The sequence below is a fragment of the Trichoplusia ni genome, chromosome 5 (assembly GCF_003590095.1).
Source record: "Trichoplusia ni isolate ovarian cell line Hi5 chromosome 5, tn1, whole genome shotgun sequence".
NCBI classification, from domain to species: domain Eukaryota; kingdom Metazoa; phylum Arthropoda; class Insecta; order Lepidoptera; family Noctuidae; genus Trichoplusia; species Trichoplusia ni.
Window position 1 is genome coordinate 5735311 of NC_039482.1, and position 21749 is coordinate 5757059.

The following is a 21749-nucleotide window of genomic DNA, read 5'->3' on the forward strand; positions in this document are numbered from 1 at the left end:
CCTGATTTGTCTGATGAAGTCAAAGACTCGGTTAAGGGTGATTTAAAGAATATTAGGTTTTTATTAAAAAATATAACAAGTTTTACTACACATTTTTAATTACTATTTAATTCAACTTGATAATAAAACAATAAAGTTACAATCGGAAATCAAAGCATAAACTATAGATGAATTGGAAAATGGCGCTTCACTATCGGTGACTATCGTCATCAACCATAGACTTCCGCAATATTGTACTGTCACTTTCAATCGAATTTGTTGCAGCAGAAACTTCAACTCAGCTGATTGCGGTTGCACGTATTGTGTTGAATAATAAGTTTATAAAACTTGAATAAAATAACAATTAATTAATCAACATGGGTGTTGATATTTTGAGTTTTGCGTACGCTGCCACTGTAGCCGCTGGTGGCATAATGGGTTACGCCAAAGCAGGTTAGTTATTTTTTACTAAGTTTTTTTTCTCGTATTTTCGATTTATGATAATTATTATTGTTTTACACGTGGTAATCAGTATAATTTCTGAGGCTCAATCAATATCTATATGTACAAAATATTGAAAGTATTTCGATTTATGTAATCAGTGCTGAATTCATTTTGAAAAAAAAAATGTAAGTATGTCTAACGATTTCCAAATTTAACAGTTGCTGCCATATACATTTTATAAGTATTTGTTATTGTTTTAACTGTACTAAAATATTGAGATTTTCAGATGAACATACTTCTAAAGAATGTATTTTTTTATCTAGAATAATCACTGTATCTGAACTACTATCAAGGATTAAGAGTATTGGATAGATAAACTTCAGTGTTACAAAATGCCTTTTGAAATTAGAGCAATAAAGTTTTTCTAACATCTGAGTTACTAAAACATTATATTATTATACTATTTAGGTATATCTAACAGAAAAGTTTAAAGCATCTAATTATGGCATCTAATATTATACAACATTACAATCAAATTTTATCTATGAATTACTCATTACCATTGGCATATTTATACAACACAGATAACACAGTACAGTAGTACTTAGCACCGACTTTCACATTATTTTATTGGCCTGAAATTAGTTGTTCTTTAATTTTATCTCTGTCTTACTAAAATCCACAAAAAAGGCGTTGCTAGAAACCACTAACAATTCTTAGATAAAAAATAACAAATGATTTGAATATTATGTAGAACACAGTAACAGCCATCAATAAATTATAGCCAATCTATTTCGTCCACACCACCGTGAGCTACTTAGCATTGCATAAAAAACACTATTGTATTAAATTGAATAGGTATGTTTACATTATATCCAACATCTGTATGTACATGTAATTGTCTGCAAGGTTTGTTTGATCATAATTTTCATTATTTATTATTTCACTGGTACTTGTGGTGTAGACATAACAAATTGTGATGTAAATGACTGTGCTGTGCTATTATTGTCTAAAATATGATCAGAGTGGTCTCGCTTACAAGTAAAGATTATTAGTTTTCCGGTTCTTGTAGTCTACAAGAATTTTTCATGTTTTGTGCAGATCAATGTAGTTATACTCTAGACATTTCAACTGCAAATTCCAGTTCAAGTGCTGTTTAAACGACTGCAAACCAAATGTGCACACCGACTGCAATTGAATTGCAATCATACTTGTATTTTGCCTGTGGTCTGTCTTGACCACTTGACTGCTTCACTGGGCAATACAATATTATTCTTACGACCTGTTTCAGTGTTCTATTGTAGAATAGTTTATTATCAGTGAGAATAATGTTGTTTCTGATACAAACCACTTCAACTTGGATTAATGATAAGGTTTTCTATAGTAGTGTTTTTCACACACCACATTGTTTTTTTAAACTCCCTACATTAAGCAGTTTCACAAATATTCAAGTCACATGCTCAAAGACACCCAGACTCACTACAAGCACTCATAGACAATACTTGACAAATGCTTGTATAATCTGTGAGTTTAATCATAATCTTGTATGTGTATAAATTCTTATTATTTTTTCAGGTTCCATACCTTCTTTGGGAGCTGGCCTTATCTTCGGATCTATCTTAGGTAAGTCCTGTCAATTTGCATTCACGAAAAGTTCTCTGTACCAGCGGTAATTAAAACCTATGAGTCCAGGTTGGTTGCGCAAAACTTTCAATTTAATCATAGAAGCAAGTTTCTTAACATTCTTGAAAATTGTCTCATTTACCACTTTGACTTCAGTGATTTATTTTGTAATATACTAATAATGGATATTTTCAGGTGTTGGAGCCTACCAATTGAGCCAGGACCCCTCAAACTACACTGTCATGTTAGGCACCACATCCACGCTCGGAGGTCTAATGGGATACAGGTGAGATCTCCAACAATATTCCAATATGCAATATGCAATATTCCAAATATCTAACAAACTACTTTACAACTGAATGATAGAAACTAGTTGTACATATTTAAAAATAGATTTTGTTAATTCAAAACCAAATGTTTTAAAAAGCAATTTCTGCAGTTATTTTAGAGTTGTTGAGACATTAACAAACTGTACAATAAGGAAAAAATGAAATTATTTTTAAATTTTAATTATGATATTTTTTTACTAGTCATGCACACTAGTAACTTTTGTTCTTTGATGTCATTGGGTTCAAATTTTAAATTTTTACTCTAATCTTTTAACCATATCACATGTTGCGTTTCTGATATGATAAAGTACTAAATTATTCTGTAATAATCAGAAAACAATATAAAATGTGTATCGGAAAAGCATGGCCATTTGAAATACTTACAGATTCCGCCCATAAATATGAATCAACTTTCTCCAATAATAGTAAACTATTAAAATACGTGTAATTCTCGTAATAGTTTTTATCATTATATGAATTGGTGTTTAGCGACGGGTTTTTTTTAAATTAGTATTGCTAATTAAAAAAACCCGTCGCTTTCTTTGTTTGCCTTGAATAAAAAACTAAACGTATTCGAAAATAGTGTAAGTATAATAATAGTCGAATAAGACTACTAATATACAGCTCAATGACACATGTATATTAACCAAATGCATTGTAGTAACGAAATATCCGGGCAATTAATTTAATGTCTTCCTACTCAGTACTATAGAAATCTTAGTATTGCAACACTAAAAATAAATTACATTTCTAATTACAGATACTACAACAGCAGGAAGTTCATGCCAGCCGGTCTAGTGTTCACTCTCTCTGTCGGTATGCTTGCTAAATTGCTAATAAAACATGTCGGAGCGCCGCCATTGTCCACAAAGACGTATTAGATTTATAAGAGAAAATTTTTAGTCTATCCGGTATTGGGTTAAGATCAAACAAAGATAATAACTTCATGGAAAGGTACCTTCTTAGATATTTTTTTTGTGTTTATCAGTTGTTTTTTTTTATGAAATGATATAGGAATGTTGTATTTTGTTTTTGTTTTCAACATCACACTGTATTTCTTGATACCATATGGATATGCGTAAGATAGCATGAAATAACGCATTTATTTTCAATATACATTTTATGTATATGTTTTTGTATATTTTGTAGTAATGCACATTTTGGTGCAAAATCTGTGTTCATTTGATTTACGTAACGATTTAATTTATTATGTCGTAACTAGTGATTGTTAAGCGTGTTTTTAATGCTGACAAATAAAAGGTGTTGGGAAAATACAGCATGTTTTTTTTTATCCAACCTCCTAAGCCTTTGTAAAGTTACTACCGGAATAAGACTAATGGAAAATAGACAATATTATATGAGCTGTAGCTGTAACTATAGATTCTGATGCACTATTTTAGGAGAGAAATAAAACACCAACCCCGTTATATTCGTTATTTTCTATATTTTTCCTTACAATTTAGACAGTTTTGGATAAGAATAGTGAATTAATACATAAATAGTTTGAATACAATAAATAGTTATATCGACGGCAAGTGATGTCATTGTTACTATATCACTGAGTCTCCTAAAGGAATGTTCCATAAAACCAAAATAAATTTGAAGATTTTTTACGCTATTGGTAACTTTATCAAAGATTTAATATCTCATCATAAATAATTTTAGACATTAAAAACAGCTTAAATTATAACAAAATTGAAATTTCATTGTAGATAGAAACCAATTTAAGTTTTGTAAAATTTACTTAAATTAAGAGTAAACCTAATTTCAGAAGACCGCGAACCAGTCGCTCTTGAAGTCAGTTTTTAAACAAAAAAAAAATATTAAAAAAATAAATCTTACTTAACATTTCTTAAAAATTACTGTATAAAAGGCACTTCGTGGCAGTTTCTTTTATGTAACATAATTGATCTTTTACAACCTTTTTAACTCAAACCTAGGAGTATTTCTATCGTTTTCCATCGGGAAATCGAGCGCAGGACACTTGGACTATTCTGCTCGCAACGTTTCTAATATTCTAGTGTACTTATAAGTTCATTAATAACACAATCACATTGTAATATCACTCACGGAACTGCGGCCGACACTTTCATAAAGCATTGTCTTCGGACGCGTTTTGTTTCACACACTGCTCGCACACTCCCGCCTGATACGGAATAAAAACAAGCAAATATTCACGTCTGCTTGTCCTTATTACAGACTTATTTCGAGATTCTATTAGAACTATTCGAGTATTGGGGGGTAAAGTTATAGTTAACAGAGGTGATTCGTTGTTCTACGGGTAGTGCGCGGGTCACGATCTCTAGGGAGGCTGGAGCTCTGAGGCTCGCTCCAGCGAGACAGTCTTCAAGGCTTGGCCCGCTCTATTTGTTAATGGCGGCTGCTGGAAAATAATGCTATATTAATTGTTGATTTTAATTACGGGCTGATGATGTGAACGAGAGAATTGCGATATCTAGAAGAATTTGACTTTTAATCAAGTTACTAAGGTAAAATATGTAGTGAATTTTGTCTTATCTACGGCAAACATTTGTTGTTTTTTTTATTTGGGTAACACCTTGTGCCTATGAGTGCCAAGCGTGGATAAAACGATTCAAATAAGAGACTTTACCGAATTTTTTTCTCCCTCGTTCAATAAATCAGTCACCTTTTAAGTGTATAAGTTCGAAGAAAACATATGATACAGAAATCAGAAACTTTGTATACAATAGTAATGCAACAGAGAATTATGATATAGAAACATAATCTGAAACAATGGCATGCTTATTTTATAACATTCTATAGGTTTTTAACCCCTGGTTTCTTAAAAACTGACAAATTAGACTGAAATAAAATTACAACTATGATAAGTTTATCAAAAGACTTAAAGTCACACAAATAATTGATTAGTTTGTGTGACCAAGGATTTTCAGAAACCAAGGACAATTCCAACAATTCAAAGTTGTTTTTAATAATGGATAGTAAGAAGTAAATAGGTAATATTAAACATAATGGCACAAACAGAAGTATGTACATGTAGTCTGGTTGTATGTAATGTTGAAGTAGGGTAGTCGTGAAAACAGTCATATCATGTATGTAGAAGTTTATGTGCAGAACACCGCGATGGGATCTCAGATCATTGCTTGTACTATGAACTTATGAAGAGGCTATTGTCATAGAGAGAGCAAGACAGAAAACTATACTGATTATAGTGGCGTCTTGCTTCCACAATACCAACAGACCTACTTTAAAAGTTTATAGTAAGCACTGGTCTAGGTTCAAGTATAGATGGAATGTGTGAATTTTGGCATCAGTTGTTGATTGAAATAAAACTGTTTTTTAATTAAGAAGCTTATAGCTCAATGTAGTCTTCTAGAGTCACTCCGGTAGTTAAGTTTTATTTCAATATTCTTATTTATTTATTTTTGTATTTCAAATAACGCCAAACTTTAATCAAATAGGTAACTGCAGTAGAAGATAAGCGTAGTTCAATAAAAATATGAAATTCCATTCACATGACAAGGTTCGAGACGTGAAGTGTATAGAGCTGAAGGAATGATCTTTAGCCATCCTTACCAATAAATTGGCAACCTAATGTTGTACTATTTCGCCGGTCGTTAGATTCCTGCCATAGGAAAACACTAACCTCGCCGGCTCAATCTGCACTTGCTGAGAATTAGCGTCAGGCCTTATCGAGTTATCACTAGACTTCGCTTGCGAATAGTAAGTTCCTATCTTAAACACCGGCTTAATGTTCTTGTCTTGATACGGACTTTTCGTAGTCGATCGTCTAAAGAAGCCGTCAAAGTCCTCCTTTTTATAGAAGCCGCGTTTCTCCGTGACTGTCGGCTTCGTTGTGAAGTCTTTGAAGTCGTAAGGACTTTTCGTTGACGTTATCGAGTATTTGTTAGTTGGTGGCTGAGTGACGGTAGTCGGAGATTGTGCCGTCGTCTTGGCAGTGAAGAAGTGGAATGGCTTTCTTGTAGTGAACTGGAAGAATGGTTTCTCGGTTGTTTTTATAGTTGTAGTTGTTGTTGTTGTAGTTGTGTGATCTGTTGTCATTTTGTAGTATTTTGGTGTTTGCGTTGGCGCCGGTGTGCTAGGTACGTACGGCTGTGTCGTTCCATCGTTACTACGTGAACAAATATAGTATTAGTTATGTGTGCCCCTGTATGTACACACACTGGCTACCATGAGATATGGGATCTCATTGTTTTTGCCAGTGTTGTGATTTTATTGAGTTCATTTGTGCTTTTGTGTAGTTGCTAAATAAGTTATTCATACAACTACGGTTTGTTAAACTAAGTTACTGTACTTAATACTTAGAAAGCCGTACACCAAAGAAATTAGACTCACAAATGGTGTCTGGAATTCTAAGTTTTACATAAAACTAATTACATCTAGATCAGAATTAATCAAAATCTACTTCTACTTTGACAGAATACAATTAAAAAAATCACATTACAAAAATAAACTTACAAATAGCGTCGCTATGCTTAATATCACATCTGAATTACAGAATATTCCACTGTCCTAACCCCAACACTAAATATCCCACTCACAATATTCCCATTGGGATATTAAGTATCCTTCCTCGTTGTAATACAGACCTGGTGACATTTCCGAAGAACGGGCTGGTGTCTGGTCGCACGTAGCTGGGCGTGTGCTGCGAGTAGTCCGGGATTATGTTCTCGTGCTCGGTTATACACCGCCCGTTTATGCAGTACTGGAATTTGTTAATTATTAAGTTAATGAAGGTATGTAGAAGTAACGTTGGGCTTAAAATGACGGCTCCATATTTTTCTGGTTAAGATCAATTGAAAGGATGATTGATGATGGAGACGTCACAAACAGTAATGTTGTAAAGCTCAATGGTTTCAGCACTTGAAAGTAGATAGTTTGCAGAAAAATATTATTTTTTTGTCAAAATATATAATTTGCATTATTTCAATATCTGGTATAATAATTTTGTATGAGCGATCAGCTAAAACATGAAATATCGAGTAGGTAAACTATTGTGCTTAGTTTTAATTACCCAACTAAGTTAACATATAATAATTAGAATAGTCTCCAAATGCAGTTTTACGATAAATTATTGAGTAGTTAGTAGCTATATTGTTGTGATGTATACCTGTCCATCGCCACAAGGCGAGCCCTCGGCGGCGGGCCTGTAGGCCACGCAGTAGCCGCTCGCCGCGTCGAAACAGAACAGCTGAGCGCACACACGCTCATCTTTGAAACATGCGCTGGAATTGAAAAGGCAGATAAATAACGTCAAAAAAAGTCATCTCAGGAGCTCGTGGTTAAGCTATAACCGCATAAGTGAATCGATCACAGGTTAAGCTATGCTTGACGCGGTTGGTCCATAGATGGGTTACCATCTTTGTAGTAACGAGTTAGTCCGTGTTTCGGAAGGCACGTTAAATTGTGCGCTAGAGCTAGAGCACTTAGGAAGCGTTGAAGGGTGGGCGATACGGGGAGCTGTCTGTATATTTTGACATTCATTAAGTGCTACGTTGTAGCCTATTTTGAATAAATGGATTTTGATTTTGATTTTGTGGGCCCCGGCTGTTATTCCTGCATTTCTGACAGTCGTTACAGGTAGTTAGAAGCAAAGTCTGACAACCAATCTAACCAAGGGGTATCATCGTGTTGCCTATGTAACTAGGTTGAGGAGGTCAGATGACAGTCGCTCCTTGTAAAACACTGGTACTTAACTGAATCCGGTTAGAGTTGAAGCCGACCCCATCATAGTTGGGAAAAGGCTAGATTTCTTTCCTGACGGTATACGGTATATGAAAGTGGTAGTAACCTGGTGCCCCTGTCCTTCCTGCACTGCGCGTCCAGCGTGAGCAGGCGGCCCGGCAGCACGCGCGGGAGCGAGTCGTCCTCGTGCGGGGAGTTGTACAGGCACGTGGCCGTGTCGCCGCTGGACAACAAATAGTAATGATGTAGCTTATGTAGGAAATAGATTTCAAAGATCTGGAGGATCAAGAGACCCACGTTTTAAATGGCTTTTTTTTTGTTGTAAATTGCAAAAATTTCAGCCTGCTAGCTAATCGGGAAGTGTCTCAAAATTGAGTCACAAAAGTCCAACCGAAACGACACACGAACAAACATACAAACAAGAAAGTGTTTGTAAAAGAAGTGAGAAAATAAACGAGTTCTGATGAGTTGACAAACAACTTCAAGCGAAATTGAACCTTAGGTAATCGGAAGGTAAAGGTTGATTTTATACTGTGTGGGTGAGGAGTTAGTATGTGTGATATCTCTACGTCGCGTAGGGTGCGAGGTGAGGAGTTAGGATCTCTACGTCACGTAGTTTATTGTCTCGCTTCTACAACAACAATTATATTACTTTGGCGGTGGTAGTTTTTCTTGTCTTTCAAAGGCTTTTCTTTTATAGAAACCACCCAAGAATGACGTCAACCCACTTGATGAAAGACAAATATTTTGGCAGTCGTTAGTAACTCAAATTGGTAGAGTTCATACCATTCTTAAAATCCTCCACGAATCCACGTGAAAAATAAAATACTCTTAATTAATCTTGAATTGACAACCTCAAACAAATCCAGCTGATCAAGTGACGACTTACTTCAAGAAGTGATGGAAGCTCTGCACACTGCAGGCGGACCAGCGGAATCCCTTCTCGGTGTGTCGCAGATCTGACATGATGTACCCGTCCTCCCAGCGACACTTCTCGGCGCCCGGCCCGCCCAGGTACGAGGGCGGGGGGCTGCCGTCGTGGACCGCGCCCAGCCTGACACAGAAATTCAATATAGATGATGTCCCAAAACTGGGCAAAAATTCGCCTTTCTTTAAATTTATTAATTTGCACTAAAATGAGTTGCACTGATTTGCTCTGAATACTGACTAATGCCGAGAAATATAGACATAATAGCTACAGTTATGACTCATGATACCTCGATTGAGGAGGCATATCTTTAAAAGTAGCGTGTCTGCGTCATGACTTAGTCTTCTGTGCACGACGTCGATAATTCATAAACGGTTTGTAGAAAGTATTTGAATAATGTAGGTAGGTATAAGTATATGGGTACCAGAGTACCTACTTTATTATAATGGAAAACCAAATATTTAAGCAGTTTATCTGCCTGCATAAATAATTAAGATTATCAAAAGTCTTGGCTCATTTCAGGCCCTGTAACGTGAATATTTCCAACATATTTTTAATTATTTAGGTCTATAAAATCAATATAAGGTCTTACAGATGTCCGACTTCATGAGCAGCTACGATGATGCCAGAGAAGCCGCCAGTGTCCTCAATGATAGCGACAGAGTTGACCTTCTCCAGTCGCTTGTTCACGACGCACGCGCCGCCGACGTACGCAAACCCTACGTTGTAATATTGTGTCAGATGGTACACATTTTGAGGTTAAATTTGAAAAATATACAATATGGAGGAAAATTTCAACAATATAACTAATATTTTGATAACAATAGCATAATAATCACATTTAGTTTTAGTTCTGCTAAGTACAGAATAAAAAATATAAATATTGAGTCTCAAAAATTCTCTTAAATCTTTATTTCTTAAGAAGATAATAAATTTAAAAAGTAAAAGATGAAATCCATTCGTAAAATGAGTGTGTGATTAGGACTCAGGAATTTGCATAAAGAATAAAGATTTATAAGTAGTTGGAATAGGCACTTGCAATGCAAGCAAAGGCAAAGTACTTACAGTTGACGATGACTGATGCGTGATAGAGTCACTACTTAAATATACTTAAAATAATCACAGTGAAGTGGTTTTAGAAGGATAAACATGCATTGCATTGTACACATATAACTTGCAAACAAAATAATATAATAACCTCAACCATTTATAGTTTTAGTGTTAACATCATGCGATAAATTTGAATAAATATATACAGATAAAAGCTAATATTAACATAGTTTAAATGTAAATAAAATAAAAAAGCACGTTTGCCAATCACCCACATAAAATTAAATATTCCCGCTATTAAAATTCTTGACGTAGCATAGTGACGTACCATAAACATCTTCATTTAGTCGATAAACTGACGATCACGATTAGTAATACTAAATAGTATTTTATCGATTAAATTGATATATTTTCAACTCATGTAATAATTACTCGTCGTTTTACAGAATTCTTTGCTGAAACTTGAAAGTAACACCTACATATGCTGCTGAAATACGTACATGCTATTATTTTAAGAGAAAGCAAGATCATGCCTAAATTATAACATTCTTATATTACGTACTGTTCAGTCATTTTAATGACGATGAAGTCAGATAGTATCTAGAAAATAATAAATAGAAATGAAAATATACGCTTAAATATTTTATCTACATAATATCAAGAAGAGGTAGGTAGATAACCTAATTAGTAATTAACTTTATGAGCAAACTACTACAATAGAAGAAGAATAAGAAAATATATTTACAACTTCATCTAAATATCTAAAATGATGCATTCACAAAGATTTACAATGTATCTAGAAGAAAATATTGCAGAAAAGACAGAATATTATTCACAAGGTGCGAATATGACATCACGGATTTGGGTAAAGGTATTTTTGAGTGGATTATGGTTCCATAGTGTATATTCGTGAACAAAGGTGAGGGACTTTGATGAAAAAGGCGTGCTTTTGGAAAATGTAAGATTTCTGTAACACGCCTACCTGCTGTCCCTCTATTGCACGCATCGTTGGGAAATTGTCTTCTGCACATGTCTAGTCTGAAATTGCATGGAAAGGACAAAACTCAATAAGATGCTACAAAAATGTTCCTGTGGTCTACATAAACCTACGACGACTCGTATTGTTTTTGTTTGCATTTCATGTAAGAAACGAAACAAAAAGTTTCTCATGAAGTCGTCTTGTGCAAGCGACTAAATCGTGTATTTTAATATTCAGCGCCATTACCAAATCCTTTACCTCATATATAATAATAATGAAGCATTATTGTTTCACTCTTAAGCCTGTTAATGCCGCTCCTTGACAACACCATCCTAAATGAACGTTTGGTTTAAAATTTAATTTACCAGCGGTGCCTTTTGTACAGCGACCACCCTTGCGTCGTCGGCACATGTCATACCTGTTGGTCAAATTAGTTTTGGCGTCTTCATAACATGTTCTTGACCTTCACCTCAATGTCTTAAAAGTATATCAAAACCGTAGTACCTACTTTACAGAAACTTGGAATAATGGCGCTAAATTAAATCTAGAAACAGTATACTCACCTCCTTACCTGTTATCCTCCTGTAAGGGTTGCATTATCGAAAAAAATGTTTTAATGTGTGAAATTGTAAAAAAAAACAACCTCTTATGTGGGACTCAAACAGAATATTGTGTCTCATATTTTAAGAATATTTTTTCGCAGATCAATGGCAAATCGTTATTTGCCATTGATCTGGTTTGTGAGGTCTATGTGTATTGATAATAATTTCAGAATAGATGTATTTTTATACGACATGGCTCTCAAGCATGAAACTCTGCCTTCTTTATGCGATGACAATAACCGTTGTCTCCTTGCTCAATATTGCTAAACTTATGGAACAAAATGTTGCCCAATTAAATAAGACATTGAAAGGCGTTTAAAATATCAAGTTCACGGACAGTTGCGCATTTAAAATGTAACTTTTATCGTCATCTCAACACTAAAAATATTAAATCTCTATAATTTCAACGCAGTGTTTCTTGAGTAATATCTGCTTTGCATAAAATCGCAGTCGTGTGTTTGAGGGTAATAAAATTTGAATAACTATCTAATTCTAACATATTGTAATCAAAAAGTTTTGAAACAGACTTTCAATTGTGGTTTCTTACAAAATAAACTATGTAGCTATAAATTCATATTTGAAATTGCCTACATAACAAACCATCTGATACTACTTTCTTTTCAAAATTTTTATCCAATAAAATATCTCTTTGAATCATTGCTTGATATTGTTGCTCAAAACTGTATGGACATATTTTTTTATTTGTAAAATGTTGACTCACACAAGTAAATCGTTAAAAATTGTTACAATATAAGTTTAGTGGTAAACTCACTTGGTGATGGCTACGGCGATGTCGTAGACTGGCAGGCGTCGCTCTCTGAACAGATACTTGCCCATGTCAGTGAGCGCAGCTGCCGAGTCTATAGCGTCGCGTCCCACACGATTCCTTTCTAGGTATGGAGTAGCATCCCGACCCTGGAAAACGTCAGCAGTGCCTCAGTAAATAGGTGGGTAGGGATAACGCAATTAACTTTCAACATTCTAAAGTAAAACCAAGCCCAGACCGAAGTTATTATTTACTGAGCAGCTAACGTATTTGTAGTTATTCGGTATTTTGGAAACATAAATAGGCAAAATAACCTATTCCACAATGCCCATTAAGATTTGTAATAATACCTAATGGCCAGGCAGCTTTGCATATTTAAAAGACACTGTGACTCAATGTGGTTAAAGGTTTTAAGGTCAAAATCTTGTCGTTAAGTAACTTTCCTAACCTTGAATGATCAGTTTTTTATCATTTTGCCGCATCCGAATCAGACCCGTTTATTGTGTTTTTGTTTTTGTTAGATATATTATAAATTCACATGATTTTATACCATTACAATTAAGTATCCACCATTCATCTCATTAATATTGCAGGTGTTTTTAATTTATACAAATTGATTCAATGTGAGTCGCTAAAGGCCAGTTCAGGTTTTATCGTTCCGATACTTATATGTTGTACTTTTCTCTTTAAGATTTATTAAGTATTTGTTGATACTGCTATTAAATAATATCAGGTTCAAATTCGATTTGTTATAATTGAGCTCAAAACTAATATTAGACTCTAAAAAGTCTTGTTCTTGTCTTGACCCTAAAACTTTACAAATATTTTTACCGAAAAAGATTAAATTTGCATATTCCGTCCCAAAAATATTTTTAAAGGAAAGGTAACCTTTGTTATTTCTTTATTTTATTACTTTATTTCATCATTAGGCAATACCACAAAGCTTAAAATTTCGCCATAAAATTTTATCGACTAAACTAAAAATATTTAATGTGCGCTGCACTACGGTTACAGAAAAAAAAGTAATGTCAAATGTAAATTTGCAAAATAAGCGCGGCATTTTGGAAAAATGGCTAGTGAAGCAGTTTTAAAATATTTAGTAGACTCAAATCGTCCATACTCATGCGCGGACGTAACAGTGAATTTGCGTGGAGCATATACTAAGACTGTAGTTCAAAAAACTTTGGACGCTTTGAGTGAAGCTGGTAAAATTAAGTGTAAACTGTACGGAAAACAAAAAGTTTATGCTGCTATACAAGTAGATAGTGTAGCAGACGAAGGTGATGTAGAAGGTACAATAATATTTGGAAGATTTATAGGATTTTGTGTTAAAACTTTATTTAATTTGGCTATGCAATTGTGAGTTCATTTTATCAATAGAATTGTTTGGCATAAATTATTATTTTTCCCTTAGACTACGACAGCAAGCTTAAAAGTCTTAATAAAGACTTGGCTGACAAAACAAATACTTTGAAGGAGGTGGAAATAAAACTCAAAACTTTAACTTCTACACCAACAACTGAGACAGCAAAATCAAAAATAGAAGAAATTAAAAAAAGAACTGAGTGTCTAGTTAAAAAGTTGGATACACTAAGAAACTCCACAGAGGTTGTAAGTGTAGAAGAGAAAAAAGAAATTCTGAATGGACATGCTAAAATACTAAGAGAATTTAGGTAATATTTTTTTTTATTAATGTTTGTTTACAAGAATTTATTGAAGTAACTAATTTAAGTTCTGCCCGAACCAATTCATGGATTAAAATTGTTGTCAATTTTTGTCAAAAATGTAATCAAGTGTGAATACCTACTTATATTTTATTTTTTTAGAAAACGCAAAAGAATCTGCAATGATATGATAGATGCAGTTTTGGAAGGTTACCCAAAGTCTAAGAAAACTTTACTAGAAGAACTCTGTGTTGAAACTGATGAAATGGTTAACTTTAAGCTAATGACAAATACATAACTAAAAACCATATATGTTTTAATAAATTTGATTATTGTATGTAGCTGTTTCTGCAATATTAAATGACATGATGTTGCTTTGAATGAACTAATAAGTGAATAATAATATCTACTTAATTTGGTTTTATTCTCATTTCATCCTTCATAAGTTAGTCATGGTATGTAGGTATCTAGTCAATATTAACTTATTTTTTTAAATAGTTAACAATTTCATGCGAATTTAAACCTTATTGTATGAGCTGTAAAGTTGATTTGAACTTACCCTAGAAATAATGATACCGGCAATGGATATCCGTATTCTGGGACCCTTGAGAAGTTTGTACCGGAGGTCCACGCCGTTCCAAAACGACACGAAGTAACGCTTGATCTGAACGTTGTCGCCTCCGTGCAGTCTGGAAAATACAATAACAATTTTATCGTTATACGCATAAGGTTTAGTTTCTAATGCCGTCATGAATATTAGACAGGGCAACCAATGAAAGTAGGATCGGCTTTCGTTGGCTAATATACTGCTAAAGTAAAAAAGCATATTAAAGCATAGTTTTCTTCTCTATATGGTGCGCTTTTTATCTAGCATTTCCGTCGCTTCACTACAGAGTGCAGGACGCCATAACCCTACAGTGGAAAGATTAAGTTATTCTCTCAATAATTGTAAAAATGGCCGATTACATCATTATTATTACTATACTTTAGGCGGGAAAATTATAACCTCAACTTTCGGGGTTGCTTCTTGCAAATAATAATGAAAATGACATTTATTTTCCAAGGTTACCTGTATCCATCGTAGTCAACGATAACCAATATCTCTGGGTAGATAACGTAGGGCGCCTCTCGCTTCCTCCTGGAGTGCGCCTCCGTCGAGCGTTTCCTCCTGAACCGCTTGCCGAGGTGATCTGGCTCCATGAATGCTGCAAGCGAGATAAATATATTTTTTAATTTGCTATCAAACTCTATCGACCGATCATAATCAAACATGACTGAGAACACACGCACATAGTTAAACTTTAATATAAAACAAACTGAACCTTCGGGAGCTGCTATGCCACATACAGATGAGTCAAACTCATAACACCTCTTTTTTTGCGTGAGGGTAAATTAAGGCTGCGAGTCTCCCCTGATAAGACGTGTAGGTAGGTAGGTAGGTATAGATAAGTTTTAATCTCTAAAATTTCAAACCACATAAGTGCTATCAAGTCGTTTATTTCCTTTTAAAAACATTGGCGTAACAAACAAATCAGTTATTCTTAACAATAAATGTGAGTAACTAATGGGTTTCCCTATTGCTGGCAACATTAAGGAAAATTTAAAACATAATAGTTCCCTTCACGGTACTTTTACAAACCACTTGTTTATTAGTAAATATTGATTAAACTAAAGTTATGTATCTCAAATCAAATTATTTGAGTGCTTTTTATTTTAAGAAATAAGATAAAATTTAAAATGCAAATCAGAATCATTTGAATAGAGATTGGTTTATCATTTAGTGTCGTGGCGTCAACGTAGACGAACAAGTTTATTTACCCAATTAATATTCTTGTATTTTGGTAAATATGTTCTTTACCCTATTGGTATTAATAAACTGTTTTACCGCTGTTACTTAATACTTTTATTTTCCATCGGGACATAGGTAATATTGTGGAAACACATCAGTCAAATCGAATTTTTGTTTTGAGCCCATATATTAATTTATTGCTCTCATTAAGTACCCTTTAATAACTAGCTTCGCTTTCTTAGGTCAGGCCACAGAATTCGGTATTTTTTAATGATGAATTTTACAGGTGCCATAAGACTAGAAGATGGTGAGGGGAGTAAATTGCAAATGTCAAATATTATGTCGTGTAGGTTAAGAAAGGTTACATGACACGGCTGTTATACCCATAATCATTATAGTCAGTTAAAAATGTTTATTTTAAATCACTAATAACTTCTATTTAAATAATTTTAAATCTCTTAGTTTATCTTCATAATTTCGACGACAGCCAATTTTACTGCCATTATGGTAAAAATAAAAGCGTTCGACCTAAACCCGTATAATTAATTAGTTATTCGAGTTAAGACAACTCTAATCCTGACTCGATTTCAAGTTTATCGATATTATTAGACAGCTTGTGGTCAAGAACGAGTCAAAACCTGCACCTGTGAGGCCTTTGCCCAGCAATAATACTTATATAGGCTGCCGTTTCGGTTTTCCCAAATAGTGGATTATTCATGAACCACAGAATTATTATTAAGCTTTTTTCTAACGTGAATATAAAATAAATAGATGACGTCATAGTCTGACCTTATGACCCCGCGAGACGGAATAACGAATGCTCTTGTTGAAAAAACGTGAATTGTCGCTAAAATATAGAAAACATGACATTATATAAACGATTTTTAAATAAATGTAAAGCTATGTAAATGTTTCTTTCAACAATTTGTTTTTACAATGCAAATTATATTGTAATTAATATTTGCTTTTGTTGTGAGATTAAGAACCATTAATTCGATATTAATATTTGCGTGTTAAATTAATGAGGTTATTGCTATTCAGTTCGTTATAAATTACATGTATTAAATAGTGTATTAGTCTAGTAAACTACATTTTTAATGAGTGATCACGAGGAATGCGAGCAAATTCTTCGCGTGAAAAACGAATTCAAATACCTTCATGGAGTAGGGAAATAACTAATTGTTCGCTGCAAATTAACCGAATCACCTGCAAGTATCTTTCAGGTTTTTAATGTGATATTAACACAGAAGATCAATTTAAGTAAACAAAGCTAAACTTAAAACAAATGGTTTGTTGTTGACGATATGTCTACGAATATTTAGTCACGTGTCTAACATGTGAATTCAATAAGTATGGACCTATAGCTTAACGCGAATAGATTTTACACATCAAGATAAGTTAAGATACACCGCATTTTTCGTGTATTAATGCAGTAATATAGGGTGCTTTTCTATAACTCTTGTATTGTATTAATTATCGTCATGTCAATTAAACATAATATTTCTAGAGTATTAGACAATATTCTAGCATGCATATAGCACAGAATTAATTGTATAACTTTACATTCTGTTGATGTATATTTGTTTTTATTTTTTTCACGCAAAAGTGACGTAAAATCAAAAATGACTACGACAATAACAAAGATGTTATAAAATATCATGATGGTATTAATTAATGTAGGAAAATTAAGTAAGTTTTACGACTTAAAACATGGACAATAGTAAGTACTTCAATATTATTTTATTAGACCATAAACTTAATGCATCGTATTTTATCATACGGGCATTAAATCCGATATCTACCAACATAGATAAGTGTAGAAAATAATTATTTGAAAATGCATATTTTGAATCTACATATTATGAGCATGTTTGTATTTATTTTTCCGAAGACAAATGAACAAAATAAATAAAAAACCAACCATTACAATTTTACTACTACAGACTTATTTTTTAACTTTAAATATCGAAAAGCGCTCTAACCCAAGACATAGAGCCACGACATGTCAACAAGATAACTAGTTTTAGTCGATTTTCAAGATTTTAGAGATGTCACTTGTGATCACAAATTAAAACGTAAGTATAAATGATATAAATATGATAATCTTCACAAGTTTTGCGATAACGTCGAAAAGGTATTTATATGTTAATAAGTATAACTGTATCATCTAATCAATATTTTTTAATAATTTATACACCTGCTTTACAAAAAGTGTGAATGTATAAACTATAAAATGGTTTAGAATATGCATGATGATGTTAAAATTAGTAAATGATTAATTTGTATGATAGTGAATTTTAATATTGGTAGTCAACAGCCAAACAATATTATAATTATTATCATGTTCGAATGTATAACAAGCGATGAACTTTATTTTCAGTACCTTTTTTGACATTCAGGTATTTTCCGTTCAGGCCAACTATTAAAGAAACTTAATTGTAAGACTCATAAAAAGGGCGTGACCTGCGCTGAGGCTTTTAAACAAAATGACGTCATATTTTAAAATTAATATTAATCTTTACCTCTATCCGTTGTGACGAATGTATTATTTTAATTTCAAATGACGAAGATGTTTTGCTCATCGCAATCAGAGACGCATTATTATAATTTATTTGTCACCGCGATTGTAAAGTGATAAAATTAATAAGACGGAAGAAAACATCTATTGATACAAAATTAACCATACAATAGCAGTTTTATAATGAGGAATTGTTTAATTAAACAGGTTTTCTTTTGTACGAGAATAGATGTTTCCTACATTTTTTTGCTAACTCAAAATTAAGCAATTAATAATTATGAGAAAAATAAAATAATCTACAAATACAAAATTAGTTAATTAGAATTCCATAGAACTAAAGCGCTGTACATAACTTTTTTTTATGTATGTCAGTGTCAAAAATAGTATACGGCCTTTGACATAATCGACTAAAGAAATAATAATTGTAATCGGACTGCATACCCTACAATTTGGTCAAACAAGATATCGAAATTCCACAATGTTACGAAATGTGGTTACAATGTAATGTTATATAATTATTATTTGCCAATTTGTTTTAGTGGACAGTGAAGGTTTGTTTGCCAGCAATTAGAAGTTTGACTATACTAAATTTGATAGACGACCCTGTCTCTTAAAGTATATTAATGTTGGCAGAAATAATAAAAATAATACACAACCCATTAAGCTCTTAACTTCAGGGTGGGCCTAACCGCAGAGTGACTAATAAAACATGACACAGTCAAGTCTAGGTACCAAAGAAAACAACGTGTGTAAACCAACTTCGTCACATGGCTTAAAAGCAAATTAAAACAATTTTCTAATAATATTTACTTTAATCTAATCAAAATACCGCACGATCTTTAAATCATTCAGTGAAGATACGTGGTGGCATTCGAAAACCGGTAATATTAGCATATCGATTATATTCTATCTGTAATCGAGTAATCGATGATGCGCTATGCACGTGACATCTCTATGTTGATGCACGTGGACTGTTGAGTATGTGCACAGATAAATAATAATAGGGAAATATTTGTAATGCTACTGTTCGTTGATTTATTGTTGTCAGTATGATTTAATGGCTAAATAATATGTAGTTTGATGAGAAATAAACATCTTGTTTACATACGTTCGTGCACTAAAAGTTATTTAATAAGCACTACGTACATCATTACGTTTCGTGATTTATTCATTTGTTTTAATTTATAGCCCTTTTACATAAAGAAAATATCCGAGAATAACATTTTGTTTAAATTACAATTATCCTTAGGTGAAAAAGGGTTTGAATTGAAATACTTGAAATACCAAAAATGATAAATTTAAATAAATATCTTACCGTAGTCACTTTCGTGATCCATTTGCGCGGGATCTCTCTTGATGATGACGTGTTGGGCGCCATTTAGAGCGCGCTTCAATCTCTCCTGGTCTTCTTTTTTTCTTTTTACTGAAATCAATTTTTACTCATGATTATATTTGGAATGTTATGTGGCTCGAATAATTAGAACAAGAATTGAATATTTAAGTCGATTGGATAGTGAATAGGTTGTGTTTGCATACATATAGGTACATAAGAGCATCATTGAGTAAAAAAAAACATATTAAGAAGTCAATACGTAGTCAATTCATTTTATTCCGTGTTTGTTTTTTCACCAATATCTTAATAAATACTTTTTAGTTAAGTAAATTATAAAAGTGCAGAAATTAATGCAATAACCTAACAAAACTTAACATTCATTTCAAACTGTATCGTCAAATCGATCGATTTTAAACCTAACACTATAATTAGTGTTGTACTCACGTAGAGGCAGTCCAGTATCGATAGAGACCATGTCGGCCATGCTGGAGGGGTCCATGAACATCTCGTCGTCCTGCGCGGCCGCCGTCATCGAGTCCGGGATCGGGCGGATCACCAGGTCATGCCCAATTGAACCCTCCTGTTATATCGAGAAATATAATTTAATAGTTGAATTTTGAATGAATAGAGAAATTAATAATTTAACAGTAGAAGCTTTGAAAGGTAGAGGCATTTCTTTAGAAGGTATATGAGAGATTTTAAGGAACGATTCATTTGAAGGCTCATATCTCAAAAAATAGATTTTAATTAGCTATGAATGTTTTTGATGTATTGTGTAATTGTGTGGCATAAATTGATGAGTTATGTCAGAGGGTAGTGCATAATAATAATCACGAAAATGATTCAATTTAACGGAATTTTTTGTACCTAAATACTAAAGTAGTAGTTACCACACTCATTTGTCTCTATATAAATAATGTATTTGTAGAAGTCCCTACTTACATAAGGCAGTAACTAATCATTTGATAACTGAATAATCTCCCTAACTACGAATTTGTGTGCTTTTATACCATGTTTTTAAACTACCGGCATTACATTACGAGGAATGTAGGTCAGATTAGTCAGACTATCCATTAAACTTAATTCTAGACGCTAAAAGTTTAAGAAACGTCAATTAAATTACTCCGTTTGATATTGAAGCATAAACGCTGTCTCAAATAATTAAATTAAAAACGAAATTCGATTCTAGACCTATTTTATTTTTATTTCCCATTTTATAACCAATCATCGAACAAATTAACTCATAAAACTATAGAATTTTTGATACACAAATATCAATAGACTATTCACAGCTATCCCCAAAGTTTAAACCATGAAGGCTATAGATTCATTCACAGATATTCACACCTACGTTGTGTTGGCTGTTTAGCAATCGACCTTAGTCTTATTTGTAACGCCATTGTGTCTATGGTCTCACAGTTGCCAGAGCCCAGATGTAACGTTTTACTTTGCACTAACGATTGACTGGTGTGAGAAATTATAATATTTTATAACTAAAATGGTTATATTAGGTCTAGTTTTTAGAGTTGAAATGATAATGTACTTATCAACAATGTAGAATATTGCTTTGTAAGGGGACTTAGACCTGCACTATAGTCATTTTATGTTCTTTGCAACTTTGTTAATAATAATCATAGGTAGGTACTACTATCTTTCTTATGATCTATAGTGTTTCAAACGTTTTCCCATTTTTCAATAATTAGCTAAAACATTCTTTTAAGCAGATAACTAAAGAGAAGTATAGAAAACTTGAGTACGATAACGACATTCGTAGTTCTTATCGCAAAAAGGAGATCTTTTGATTTAACTTATATATATGCATTACCTACTTTACCATAGTAAATGAACGTTTTGCGCACCTGAAATATCCTTCCATAGTTTTATTTGGTTCGTAAGCAAATACAGTATCGGCAAACATCCTTTAAACTAAGTAACTTAGTAAGTACTTATTGGTATTCAAATACAATACACACGTGTAAAACTACTTCCTCTTTCAATAAAATAATTTACATGTTTTAAATCTAGTGATGTAGACATGTTTTACAACCGCGCCTCTAGTA

At 33.1% G+C, this 21749-nt stretch overlaps 3 protein-coding genes across 8 annotated transcripts in view; 2 read left to right on the forward strand and 1 right to left on the reverse strand.

Moving 5' to 3' along the window:
* The first annotated feature begins 241 nt into the window (after positions 1–241).
* On the forward strand, positions 242–3649 carry LOC113494199 (transmembrane protein 14C). Its single transcript, XM_026872414.1, has 4 exons — positions 242–432; positions 1999–2046; positions 2242–2332; positions 3136–3649. Exons 1-4 carry the CDS (start codon positions 357–359, stop codon positions 3254–3256), a joined length of 336 nt encoding a protein of 111 aa, XP_026728215.1. The 5' UTR covers positions 242–356; the 3' UTR covers positions 3257–3649.
* A 146-nt stretch (positions 3650–3795) lies between these two features.
* Positions 3796–21749, reverse strand: part of LOC113494197 (A disintegrin and metalloproteinase with thrombospondin motifs 16) — a 130527-nt gene continuing 112573 nt past the window's right edge. Inside the window, exons 5-17 of one of the 6 annotated variants that reach the window (XM_026872407.1) lie at positions 20134–20269; positions 19672–19779; positions 15119–15254; positions 14609–14738; positions 12392–12534; positions 11383–11435; positions 9581–9707; positions 8950–9114; positions 8167–8283; positions 7486–7600; positions 6965–7080; positions 5931–6486; positions 3796–4755 (exon numbers count right to left, since the gene is read on the reverse strand). In XM_026872407.1, the coding sequence (XP_026728208.1) occupies positions 5946–6486; positions 6965–7080; positions 7486–7600; positions 8167–8283; positions 8950–9114; positions 9581–9707; positions 11383–11435; positions 12392–12534; positions 14609–14738; positions 15119–15254; positions 19672–19779; positions 20134–20269 (1887 nt within the window). In that variant the 3' untranslated portion in view covers positions 3796–4755; positions 5931–5945. Of the gene's footprint in view, positions 4759–5930; positions 6487–6964; positions 7081–7485; positions 7601–8166; positions 8284–8949; positions 9115–9580; positions 9708–11020; positions 11077–11382; positions 11436–12391; positions 12535–14608; positions 14739–15118; positions 15255–19671; positions 19780–20133; positions 20270–21749 lie in introns of all 6 variants that reach the window. The other 5 variants (XM_026872408.1, XM_026872405.1, XM_026872406.1 and 2 more) reach the window with 5 other exon arrangements.
* Positions 12695–14580, forward strand: LOC113494200 (homologous-pairing protein 2 homolog). The gene is made up of 3 exons (XM_026872415.1): positions 12695–13677; positions 13800–14058; positions 14212–14580. Exons 1-3 carry the CDS (start codon positions 13455–13457, stop codon positions 14345–14347), a joined length of 618 nt encoding a protein of 205 aa, XP_026728216.1. The 5' UTR covers positions 12695–13454; the 3' UTR covers positions 14348–14580.

Bases quoted from the DNA above. Each gene is read 5' to 3' on its own strand.
- LOC113494199 (XM_026872414.1), top strand. From the start codon at position 357: ATGGGTGTTGATATTTTGAGTTTTGCGTACGCTGCCACTGTAGCCGCT. The intron at 2,047-2,241 runs GTAAGTCCTGTC...GGATATTTTCAG, and splicing joins TATCTTCGGATCTATCTTAG to GTGTTGGAGCCTACCAATTG. The intron at 2,333-3,135 runs GTGAGATCTCCA...TTCTAATTACAG, and splicing joins GGAGGTCTAATGGGATACAG to ATACTACAACAGCAGGAAGT.
- LOC113494200 (XM_026872415.1), top strand. From the start codon at position 13,455: ATGGCTAGTGAAGCAGTTTTAAAATATTTAGTAGACTCAAATCGTCCA. The intron at 13,678-13,799 runs GTACAATAATAT...TTTTTCCCTTAG, and splicing joins AGACGAAGGTGATGTAGAAG to ACTACGACAGCAAGCTTAAA. The intron at 14,059-14,211 runs GTAATATTTTTT...TTATTTTTTTAG, and splicing joins AAAATACTAAGAGAATTTAG to AAAACGCAAAAGAATCTGCA.